This window comes from Trifolium pratense, linkage group LG5 (assembly GCF_020283565.1).
Source record: "Trifolium pratense cultivar HEN17-A07 linkage group LG5, ARS_RC_1.1, whole genome shotgun sequence".
NCBI classification, from domain to species: Eukaryota; Viridiplantae; Streptophyta; class Magnoliopsida; order Fabales; family Fabaceae; genus Trifolium; species Trifolium pratense.
Window position 1 is genome coordinate 52,721,275 of NC_060063.1, and position 13,465 is coordinate 52,734,739.

Below are 13,465 nucleotides of genomic sequence, written 5' to 3' on the forward strand. Positions count from 1 at the left end.
AAAATTAGTCACCCCACATGGTCTCCACCTCATTGCCGTCTGAGACTCTTATATTCACCACCACGCACTCATTCTCATTTCTCTATATCTCTTCTCTCTCACTTTTTCTCTTTATCTATTCTATTCCCTTACCCGAGTTACTCACTCACTCGTTTCGTACGGATTCCGATTCCAACCGAGTCACTCATATTTTTACAATCATCGCTCTATCCAACGATGACTTCTCCTTCCACCGCTGCCGTCTCCGGCGAATTCATGCTCTTCGGAGTTAGAGTCGTCGTTGATTCCATGAGAAAGAGTGTCAGTATGAACAATCTCTCACAGTACGAACAACCTCACGACAATATCAGTATCAAGGATGATAACAATAAAGAAGTTCTCGCCGCCGGTTATGCCTCCGCCGATGACGCCGTTCCGAATAACTCCGGCAAAAACCGCGATCGCGAGCGTAAACGAGGTTCGTTCAATTTCTCTGATCGGTTAACGGTTTTCTGTTATCATTTCCAATTTCAGAAAGAAAAAATAAATAGATTCTGTTATTTAATTAATCTAGTAATTAATAATTTGATTAAATTGATTGAAATTTAAAACGTGATTATTCATTAATGTTATTGTTATTGATCTTGCATTTAGATTATTATAAGTGTTGATTTGTGTTTGAATGGATCAGGGATTCCATGGACGGAGGAAGAGCACAAGCTGTTTTTGGTTGGATTGCAGAAAGTAGGAAAAGGTGATTGGAGAGGAATCTCTAGAAACTACGTGAAAACTCGAACGCCGACGCAGGTTGCAAGTCATGCTCAGAAGTACTTTCTCCGCCGTAGTAATCTCAATCGCCGTCGCCGTAGATCCAGCCTCTTTGATATCACAACCGACACGGTAATTCCATCATCATCATCATATTCCATTCATGTTGCTTTTTGGTATGAACTTGTTTTCAATTAGTTATTACTCCCTCCGTCGCAATTTGATTGACACAGTTGACTGTTTCACATATTGTTTTGATATTTTGACAATACTCATGGAGACGAATCAAACATCTTTTATGCTAATATTTATTTTTGTTTATTAGTAGAAAAATAAGGTCAAAGCTATATGTATGAATAATGCACAACAGTCAACTTTGTCGATCAAATTGGGATGGAGGGAGTTTAGTGTTATTAATTACTCCTATGATTTATGACATTGAATTTGTTAAGATATTTATTGGTCTTCTAAGTTTGATTCAATAGTCAAGCTCAATACTATAATTACTTTTGCCATGTTAGGAATTTGAAAGATGTGAAAGGAAACTGAAAAATCGAAATGAAACTTCTGGTTTTTTGTGTTGAAAATCCTTTGTTAGTTTGTAGATAAATCTAATAAAACTAGAATGGAGTGATCTAAGATTCTGTTCTGGTACACCAAAAAGTCTCGCATTACTTTGAAGTCTGGGACTAAGGGTAATTGATAAACAACCGGCAAACTCAGATAATATTATAAGGTTTATGTTTTGTTTTAGGCATTTGAAAGAGTTGACTTACCAAGAGTTAAAGTATTTTTAGACATAGAGAAGTTAATAAAATTTTCACGATCTGATTCTGATCAATTTTTTGTGTGTTTGTTGTCAGGTGTCTGCAATTCCAATGGAGGAAGAACAGGTGAAGAATCAAGATAGTGTTTCTCAATCACAGCCTATGTGCCCTGCAGCACCTGAACCTAGAAAAAACAATGGATTTCCTTTTATGTCAGTATTTGAGTTGGGTGTTAATGAGAGTCCAATGGAAGAACTCACTCTTGGACAAGGAAATGTGAAACACAATTTCCCAATATTCAATCCAAGTCCTTTTGTTGGTTCAGATCCTAAAGTTTCCGCTGTCTCTGACATCACTTCAAGTTCTAATTCATCAATTGACCCTCCAACACTTTCCCTTGGTCTGTCCTTCTCATCTGATCAAAGGAAGACATCATCAACACACTCAGCTTTACATGCAATGCCATGTTTCAACAATGGAGACAATATCATAAGTGTTGCTTAAAAAATATGGCTTATGATGATTATAGTCCATATCTTGACCATCTTGGATTCACAGATGATTACAGATATAAGTATTTACTATCTATAGTCTCTTATCTCTAACTCCTGTCATTTTGGTGGGAGAAGAGAAAGATCTTGAAGGAAAGAGGGATGGATTCAACGAAATCTAAGCTTAAGTGACTAAATTTGATCCTTCTGTTCCTTGTACAGACACTGGGAAAAGTCCTGTCCAGTTTTCTTCTTGTTTTATTTATGTTAATTAATTAATTAATGTCATGACTTTAGATTCTTGTTTATTTTGGTGGTTTATGTTTGTAGTTGATGTAACTGAAAATAACAAAGTAGTCTCTGTTCATTGCTGATAACGTTGGATGTGGACTCTACACAAAATGAATGGTTGGTCTGTGGCTCTTATATGGGGTGGGGATAATATCAAGTTGGATTCTAGCATTGTTGTTAAGATTTGAGTATTGGATTGTACTGCTTGTCTGCTTGTTTTGACGGGTTGAATTAGGAATAGCTTCTTTTCATTTAACTTAAATCTCTCAAAACAAGAAAAATAGTCAACAATACATTTCAATCCACTTTAGAGGTAAACCAAATACAATAAAATGGTTATAAGAGAGGCTAAAATAAGTACTATTTACAGGTAAACCAAATATAAATGCAGTGCTTCATTTGGTATAACTTTTTCTTCTGGTTTTATCCATTTAAACTCTTGTCAAAATGTCAAGAAACACTTCTATAATAAGTACAAACAAACTATTTAAATTTGGGCACATATACAAAATTAAAATAAAATTAAAAATGAAGTAGTCAATATTAATTGATGGGACTAAATTATTTATGATTAAATTTTTATCTTCGTCTCCAAAAGTCTCCTGTAAATAGATCTGGAAGAAAGTATATGTGTGTCTACGACCGGCCTTGTGGGTTTATGACAACAAAAAATGTTGTCAAACGATAAAAAAAATTTGGGAAAACAATTTTTTTAATGTGGCGAGTAGGTGTTGCATATTTTAACTGCGATTTTATTATGCAAAGGCAAGGGTATGTTAAAAACAGTACTCTTTGATAAGCATAGAGAACGATTTTTGTTAGTCTTTACATAACACTATTAAACTGTTGTTCATTACACTAATTAAAAAATTTACTGTTTTTTTTTTTTTTGATAAGCAAAAAATTTACTGTTTTTATTAGAACCCCAATTTTAAGATTAAAACATGTTCTTCAAAGTGTTTAATTGCGTGTGACTTTGTAGGGTCAATATCCTCTACATTTTTGTTATTATTAAAGTTTTGAAAATATAAATACTTCATCCGGTCTCGAATATAAGCAACAAAACAAAAAAATTGTTAGTATTAAATATTAGCAAAAATTTACTGCAATTATTATGTTTAATGTCATAATTCCAATTTTATCCAAAGTATGTGCAATTAATTACTTTAATTTAAAACAAAAGAAAGGATAAAATTCGAAATGAAATACTTTTTGAATTATGCTTGTTATCACGAAATTGCAATTCACGAAAACCAAGAATAACACACAACCACCCCTGTTTTCTGTAAAACACCAAATTATATACTTTTTTATTTAAATTTAAAAAACAAACAAATTGTGAAGATTTTGCACTGTTCGTGGAATTCGCCAAATTAAGCGTCGTGATGAATAGCATCGCTGATACTTTTTCTCAATTATTAATTACACTTTACCTACTTACTTAAAGGGATAACTTTTTTGAATTTTTGCTTACATACAAGACTAGAGGGAGTATAATAATGTGACATTTTGTGTATAATAAAAAAAAATGTTCATTTTATAACTCATCAAAAGTACTATAATACTAGAGATGATAAATACTAATAGAGACAAAATATCCCATGAATTTAACTCAATTGGTAGGAATATCACATATATTATGCATCAGTCAGGATGCGAATTCCCGACACTTCACTTATTCACTTTTAAAGTAAAATTTTTAGTCACTAAACTACCACACAAAAGAAAAAATAAAAATAGAGAAACAGAATGAAGAGGGTTTTGACTGGACTTTGTGCTATGAGTAATTTGATCACGTAATTGATCTCCTAATCTAAGACTTTTAAAAACATTGAGTTTAAACTTGAAGGTTTGGCAACCTTTCATTCCTGTTTGGTGTTAGTAGATAGGCACGTTTTTCTCTTTTCAAATGAATGTGACATATTTACGGCAAATTCACAAATGGACGGTAGCTGTATTAATATTAGCATCAAAATAATAATTGTCTCTTGCATCATGTTTTGAGCCATGCATGCATTATCCTCTTTGTCTAACACCAACTTGTTGCCTTCTTTGAGAACAATGTTTCCGGTTAGAATTTTTTCATATACATTATTACACGTTTTTATCATAATAATAGATATATAGGGACCACCTTAAATCGGTTCGAATTTTTTCGTATTTATTAGTTTCATTAACAAGGTAATGATGGATGAGTTTAGTGTTTCTTTTCAATTTTAAGTAACCAAAGTTATATATGAGATACCAACTATGACACAAGTGGTAGATACTTGAGTTCTTAACTATTTAGTCCTGAGAATACCTTTGATTTACAAACAAAAATATATACTGAGATAATTTTTGTTTTATGAGATTTGTCTCTTTTTTTTTTTATAAGAGAAAGAGTCAAAGTTCATAATTTTTTTTGGGTAAGTAAAGTTTTTAATTATGTTTACATCTGAGTAAAAAAATAAAATTATATATACATTTTTTTTTATTTTTCAAAATATAAATAATCCAAAATATGAAGAGTAATGTTTGTTTATTTATAAAAACAAAAGAGAAGGACGGATCCAAACGGGGCAGACGGTAGCCAAAGCCCCCTCCTTCATATATTATACCACTTGATGTTAGAACTGACCACCGAACCAGATTAAACTGGTGGTGAAAAACCAAAAAATAATTGTTCTTATTTTCGGCCCCCGTAAAATAAGTTTATGGATTCGTCCCTGATATTATAATGGTCTGCTTGAATTAATTTATTTTTGAGCTTATGCAAATAATTTTTTATGCATTAATATAAATTTTTCAAGGTAGTTTATGACAAAAAAAACTTATAAAAATACAATTTTTGTTGGTGAAAACTTATAAATTAACATAAAAATTTATTTATTGGCATAAGTTATTTTCATAAGCTAAAAAATAAGTCGAATCCAAATGGGCTCAAACTCTATAAAAAAAAATAGAAATTAAAAGAAACATACTGCTGTCAAGATGAATAGATGAAAGAGGCATGAACTTTTTTTTTACTGAAGAGTACTAATTTAATCATATCATAGTCTACTTCTAATAAAATCGATCGGTACCAAATTTACTAATTTGTTCTTATCAATTTTAATAATATTTTGAATTTTATATCATTCATCGTAATTTTACCAACAAAAATTATAGAATATAATAAGATGAATGAATACAAAAATAGATTATATATGAAAGTGAAAATAGGGTTTATACTTCATAAAAAAACCATGCTCCTCATCCAGGAAAGTTTGCTTGGTGCATAATCTATCTCCGGGGTCACTTCTACTAATAAATTATATTGATTATTCATTCATTCCATAATTCCATTCTTCCTCTCCTCTCTCCTCATCGATCTACCTCTCCTCCACAACACAACCTCCTCCCGGTTTCTAACCATATTCATATAGGGTTCAAAACAAGTATCAATCAATTTGTTTTTACAAAATAGCGGCTTTGGTGTCGATACTAGTTGCGAGTGCAATTGGTGTTTTCATTCCACTTCTTGGCAGCAAAATAATACCTGCATTAAGCCCTGAAAAAAAAAAAATTCTTTATCATCAAAGCATTTGCAGCCGGAGTGATATTATCTACCAGTTTCATTCATGTTCCATTTACTGGTTTTCTAGCTAGAGAAATGATATTTTTACAACAATTTTTGAACAACATTTGACAACTTTCTCTCTCATGCTCACATTACATTCTTATTCTCTCTCTTCCTTTTTCTCTCTCTCTCTCTCTCTCTCCCAAAAGTTGTTTCAAAATTATATATGCACTGCTATAGGCACTCTTATGGTATTTTGCCTTGTGTATCCAATTGCAGCCCCCTCGCGTTCGGCAAAGACCACGATTCATTTGAGAATGAGAAGGATTTTTTGGCTTTCACCACCAGTTTAATCTGATGGTCAATTCTTGCATCAAGTGGTTCTAGCCCTCCCGATCGCAGTTGCGGGATCGAACCGTGGTCCTCTCTATTAAGTTCCATCGCGAATAACCATCGAACCAACTCAGGATTTGTTTGTCTGTTTTTGTTTCTTGTGTGCTTAATTCGTGGCAAATCGAGAAATTTTCGAGATGTGGTGCTTGATGTGGGGAACAAAATACAAAAACGAACATGAGAAAGACTGCAGGTTCCTTGTGATCCAGGTGTTAGATTTAGAGAGATACAAACTAAGAGGATAACAAAGGGAGGCTATTAGGATTTGATAACATTACAATGAGCAAAACTTGAATACAAAGAGACATCTTAAGTATATATAGTAAGACTTAGACTAGACTAGTACTTAGAAACTTAAAGGTCCAATAACATAAAACCCAACAACTTATTATCTAACACCAGGAAGCTCTTTCAAGGCCCAAAACTGTGAATTTGTCTGCTTACAATATTCAAAGTTATGCTGATCGAACCCCAGAGGAATTGGAAGAGATTCGCCTCACCACCGGTAACCATAGATCGATGTTTTTATTCTTCAATTTTCTAAATCCGATAAGACTGGCCTAAACTTCATGCACGATTATATGAGCTGTAGGATCTCAATGTATTCAGTGCACTAATATGGTGACAAGTGCACATATATGAATTTTATGATGTAGGTGTGCCATGAAAAATCAAAAGATGATGGATAACTTTGGAACATCATTTGGTTTAGTTTGTGGTTAGCATTTTTTAATTTTTACATCTATTGAGATCTGCAGGTTTTAAGGTTTAATGTTTGCTTTCAATGTCGTTATTATTTGGATCAGTCTAGTGGAATTTGGATCCTCGGCTGCAGAGTTCTCTGCTGCTCTTTCTGCTGCACAATCCTCAACCATTAGATTCATCCAACAGCTGGGATATAACACCCCACAACAAATAAGTTTCACACCAAATCTTTTCTTAACATCTTCTTTCTTTCTTTCTTTCTTTCTGTATATTTTTTTTTTTTTTTAAGGAAGGAATCTTTCTGTATATTGTTAAGAATGGTTTTTCTGCACAACACAAAGAACTAAACTTTGTTAAGAATCTATCCCAATTTTCACACCAATTTTTGGCACCATCATTCACTTGTATTGTATTTAAGTTTAACCGTTCCCAATATTTTTTTTTGTTGACAATAACAAGGTTCCCAATTTGAATGATATAAAGCTTCCCAATTTTCACAACAAATTTTCACACCAGCATCACCCCCTTCCCACCAATCTTGTTGTAACTTTCTCAACACCACGAATGGAGGATAAATTACAGATTGAATAAAAATTGAAGAGATAAATTTTGCAAGAGAATGAACAAGAATATCAAACCCAAAAGAAAACCAAAATTAAAAATCGGAGCTGTCAAAACTTTTGCCATTGTATAGTATTTCGACTTCCTTCATTGTGAGTCATTCTTGAACTACTCCGCCGCAACGTCTTCTGGTGTTCAACGTTTGCGTGCAAGTGGCGAAAGAAAAGGGAATAGTTTATTTTTATAATTTTATTTTACAAAATTGTGTGCTCAATATCCTGGCGTTGGATTAATCTAAAGGGTGAAAATGTTGCAGCAGAGACAGCTGCAGAGGTAGCGGCAGCCGAGGATCCGGATCGAACTATTTCAAGTCAAACGTTAGTTATTGCTTGTTTCAATTTGTTGCAGGAGTTGATGAATAGCTAGCTTTGAAAAATAACAAATCAAGTCGTATAAAGACATTGAGTCCAATGTAAAAATTCCTTGAGTGAAAAATGAGGATAATTTTTTTTAATAATATCTTAGAAAACAAAATTTTAAAATGAGGGTCAAACTTTTAATTATTTTAAGTGGAGACAAAAAAAATACACTTAACTATATTTACTTGGAGATGTGAAGAATTTAGAGTTTGAACCCTAGCATACTTATATAGCGCGCACTAACATGTGAATAAATTGATCTTAAATAATTTTTTCATACATATCACAATTTATTAAAATTGGTTTGTTTTCATGATGATATGAATAAAGATATATGAGTGTTATGTTTGCTACTTTATCATGACGTCCATCCCATTCAAAATCTCAAAATTGTAATATAAATAGTTAACTTCTCTCACATTTGTCTTATTAACCGTTTAAAATTGTAATATAAATTCCAGCATTAAAAACAGTTTAAAACTATTTTTCCAGCAATCAAAGAGATTATTATAATGAGTCGCAGATTATGTCATTCTCTTTAAGACGTTTTGTGGCACTATCCAAAATTGTGCAAATAGATTATGATGACGTCTCTGGGATAAAGCAGTTCAACTACAACTATATAGGAGTCTTACTAGACTGTATGATCCATTTTAGAAATACACTCTCATATATGGTGCTAACACCAATCTAATATGGTATTAAGATCACTAGGTGGTTTCACCACCCTAACATGGTACTATGACAACAATATGGTACTAGAACCACTCTTAAACCAAATGGGGGACATTGGTACTTTGACCACTCTTAAAAACGACCAATTTTAATCCAAAGGGATAGTGATATTATGACCACTCTTATACCGAAAAGATTGTGGTTCTATGACCACTATTAAACTAGGAATATGGATCCTCGGCTGCAAACACCGGTGCTGCAATCCTGCTGCAATAAATCAGCCTCACAATCACCAATCGTTAGTTGGTTCAGTGGTGATTGGTGCTGAACTTAGTAGGGAGGACCGCGGTTCGATCCCCCACAACTACGATCGGGAGGGGGCTGGAACACTTGATGCCAGAACTGACCCCCGAACCAGATTCAACTGGTGGTGCAAAGCCGAAAAAAAAATAAAATAGCCTCACAATCAATATACTTTTGTTGGATGAGAAACAATTTAGAATGCCGCGTGCCACATTATTTTCTACCTAATATTCATGGTTGCCTCTGCAAAACTACTCTATATCATTATTAGCATAGTTTTTTTTTTCTTCAAATTATTAGCATAGTTTTATGTATATTTTTTTAGTCAAGCAATATTTTATGTTTAAGATCTCGTTTGAATTAACTTATTTTTGAGCTTATACAAATAACTTATGCAAAAATATAGTTTTCGTTCTACAAAATTAGTGAATTTTTGTTTTTGTCACTATAAAATAAAATCACATGTTTTCATTTTCAATTTTATTTTTTTAGTCCCTAATGACCAATTTATATTTATTTTAATGTCAATGTTATGACCATTTTATAAATGTGTCTTATATATTATGTTAAACTTATATACATCTATGTCGTGTTAAAAAAATGTAAAGAAAATGTCAAAATTTTGCATAAGCTCAAAAATAAGCTAATCCAAATGAGAACTTAAACATAATTTTTTTTTTGGATTTTCACCACCAGATGAGTCTGGTTTGGGGGTCTGTTCTAACATCAAGTGATCTCAGTCCCCTCCTGATCGTAGTTGCAGGGAATCGAACCACGGTTAAACATAAATATTGCTTGACTAAAAAATATATATAAAACTATGCTAATAATTTGAACGAAAAAAAAAAACTATGTAGTTTTGCAGTGGTAACCATGAATATTAGGTAGAAACTAAGTGGCATGCGGCAATCTAAATTGTTTCTCATCCAACAAAAGTATATTGATCGTACGGCTGATTTATTGCAGCAGGATTGCAGCACCGGTGTTTGCAGCCGAGGATCCATATCGATTAAACTAGAGGGACATAAAGAAAGAGAGAGAAGTGGCTCGAAAGTGCATCGAACAAAAAAGGGAAAAGAGAGAAGTTTGGAATTACCGCAAGCCTGGTGTGATTTTCTCAAAGACTTTAACACTCTTTATATATAGTGTTGAAAGATAATAATAATAATAATACGTGTAATGTGTAATATCTAATGAATGTATGACTCTCTCTATATAGTATTCTCTACTACCTGATGTAAAACTCTAGAATTTATTTATTTTCAATTCACACACTACTCTTATTCAAATAATTAAACATAAAATTTCACTAATTTTTTTGTTACGTTCCCTTCTAGTTTTCATAAAAAAAGGTAAAATCTGACAAAATATTATTCAAATTCTCTTAAACTATTCATTTGGTAAAACTTGTTCATTTTTATTTTTTTTTGGATTCTGGAAGATTTGATACACACGTATAAATTAATTTAGATTTAGATTCTCGTTTAATTAGCAAACGGTAATTGTCTTCAAATGCATAAGTTCCTTGGGAAAAAAGTCTAGAGAATCCAACAATCCAACATTCGTTTTGAACAAAACTGGTCCTTAGGAAGTTAGGAACGAGAAACACATGGAATACTTAATTATTTAATTTAATGAGTTGCATAATTTTTTGTCGTTAGCATCAACCCTTACAAAGAATGTTGATCATACATAAGACTCTACGTGTGTGAAAAATAGACTCATTTATGATGAACTTGATCTATCGTCGTGGTTCACATTTTTAGGTCACACACATCAGATGCTGCCTCCGAACTAGGCCTAAAATATTAATGAACTTTCTATTTCTTTCTTATCTACTTGATATATAAAAAATCAGCGATGCTATTCATCACGACGCTTAATTTGGCGAATTCCACGAACAGTGCAAAACCTTCACAATTTGTTTGTTTTTTAAATTTAAATAAAAAAGTATATAATTTGGTGTTTTACAGAAAACAGGGGTGGTTGTGTGTTATTCTTGGTTTTCGTGAATTGCAATTTCGTGATAACAAGCATAATTCATAAAAAATATAAGTTAATTAAAAATGAGATGCTTCAATTTATGTTGGGGACTTAGGGCACCTTTGGATTAGGATGCTTAACAATCATATTCTTAAACCACTTGTCACGATTTCTAGCTTGCACTTTATATCTTTATATCCGCATATGTATGTTGGTCCACAATTAATTAAGATTGCAAATTTATTTTGCAAAACTCAAAATACTCATATCATTGATTTTATTTTATGCTATCCATGTTTTCTACAAAAAAGAAAAGAAATAAATCAAAGAACAATATCTTTTTTGTGGTGAGCCAATGGCTAAAGAAACAATATTTCTATTGAACAATTGTTTAATTCATACAAACCCATATGTTGAAAAGTATCATCCATATGATACTTGTCTATTAAGCAAGGAACATTAAATGACCACATTGATTATACATAAACTAAAGTTATTAGGTTTGGTCTAGACGTCTAGTAGTGAGACGTTTGAGTAGTATGCATGACATCCTGAGTTCGATCCTATGTTCCATTATAAACAAAAAAACAAAAAACTCATAAATGCTTATAATAGCTATTTCATGAAAACCAAAACAACTAGCTAGATGCTTATGTGAGTAGTATTTGAGTATTACACATACAAAGCACATAAAAATCAGGAAGAAAAATAGTGACACACTAACAAAAATCTCGTGCAATATTGCACGGATTTGGTATAAAAATAACGGAAAAGACCAGGACATCGATCATGTTATTAAGAGGATGACTTTTCTTATAATAGATAGACATAGATAAATAGATAAAAAAAAAACTTTTATGTCGCTTATAAACTGCGACCGAGCTTGTTACGTATCTTACTAATATAATCAGAAGCCAATCCATCAACACAAAGCTCTTTCTTTGAATTAACATCATGAAGTCTCTCTTTATGAATCATATACTCAGTTGATCCATTGTTTCCAACTGACTTGATAACATATGTCGGGTTTGCGCGGCTCTGCGGCTGTTGTGACCGGCTGCTTGCAGGGAATTGCTTATTAGAAACCAATTTTTCCTCCTTAATTTCCTTATCAGAATAATCATCAGACCCTGAAAAATCCTTATCCTTCCCTGATTTTCTAGTAGTAGCTCCTCCAACTCCAAGGGTTTTTTGTGCAATAGAGAAAGAAGATAGCCTTATGACATTTACTACAACTTTCATTGATTTCTCACAAAGAGATTCCTCACTCTTGGACTTTACTCTTCTATAATCCATGTTGTTATTGGTTATTGAATGCAAGATATATAAAATGAGAGCAAGGTGTATTTATAAGCATAAGATATAACATAAGATATATATGTGTGTATTGGAAAATAATAATAATAATATAATTTATCTATTAATTGAGTTACTTTAGTGGAAGGATCCCTTGTTGATTGAGCTAAATGAAGATTCTTTTGCAAAGAATAGAGCCCACATAATAAAAAGAAAGAATCTTATTTTAATAATTGTTTTTGTTATCAATTTGATAAGTGAAAGAAAGCATTTAGGTGCATTAGCATTTAGCACACATGTCCTAATTAGTAATTGGTTTGTGTTTAAGACAGAAATTCTACTTACACCTATGAGGGTATGTATGAAATCGTGAAAATTAAGCTAAATGATGACATTAGCAAAATGACGTGTAGGAGTATAGTAACTGATGATCGATCCTATATATATATATATATATATATATATATATATATATATATATATATATATATATATATATATATATGCTATATGAGTGGTTATGACTTATGAGACTTGGAACAGAAGTTTGAGCTAAGCTGGATCCCTTTATTCTTGGTGATTATTTTGATCTATAATCATCTTCCATCCATAATAATTCCTTCATTTATATAAAATAAGTAGTGAGAAGTGAAAGTTAGTATAAAAATTAAAGTGAAAATAGAAGACATGATATTTATAGAAGTGTCGATGGAAAGGAGAGTAATATAGGATGCTTGAGTTAGTTGAGAGATGAAAGTTTTATGAAATGATTGAGTTGGTCGAGTGGTCATTGCATCACAAACTCGCCATTTCAAATGTTGATGGTTGAGTTCACCCTATAGGTGGGAATAGGTCAAATCATTAAAAAAAAAACTTTTAACCTACTAGACCAACAGATATATTTAAGTTAATATGAATAATATTATTATTAATTATATATTAACATTTGTATTTTTATTAAATTATAAATTTATTAAATTTTTCAATAGTTTAAGTTTATTAATATACGTTATTTTTTCACATATATAAAAATGTATTATTATAAACTAGAATTGAAATATGATGACATATATAGTCAAATTCTCTAAAACATCATGTTAAATATCAAAAGAACATTGTTTATTAGTTCATAAGTATATTTAAAAATAAATATAATTATTCATTTAAATATGTTCATGTGAAATAGACTTTTAAACAGGCTAACAAACAACATTGAACTTTCAAAATGTCAGACTCAAGCCTAAAAAATAAACGTATGATAGGCCACATGACAAGCTCATACCTTCAATTTTT

At 31.7% G+C, this 13,465-nt stretch overlaps 1 protein-coding gene across 1 annotated transcript; it reads left to right on the forward strand.

The window, feature by feature from the left end:
* Positions 1–2,497, forward strand: LOC123884716 (transcription factor MYB1R1). The gene is made up of 3 exons (XM_045933878.1): positions 1–457; positions 671–879; positions 1,611–2,497. The coding sequence occupies exons 1-3, from the start codon at positions 217–219 to the stop codon at positions 2,016–2,018; spliced, it is 858 nt and encodes a 285-aa protein (XP_045789834.1). The 5' UTR covers positions 1–216; the 3' UTR covers positions 2,019–2,497.
* Positions 2,498–13,465: the final 10,968 nt, after the last annotated feature.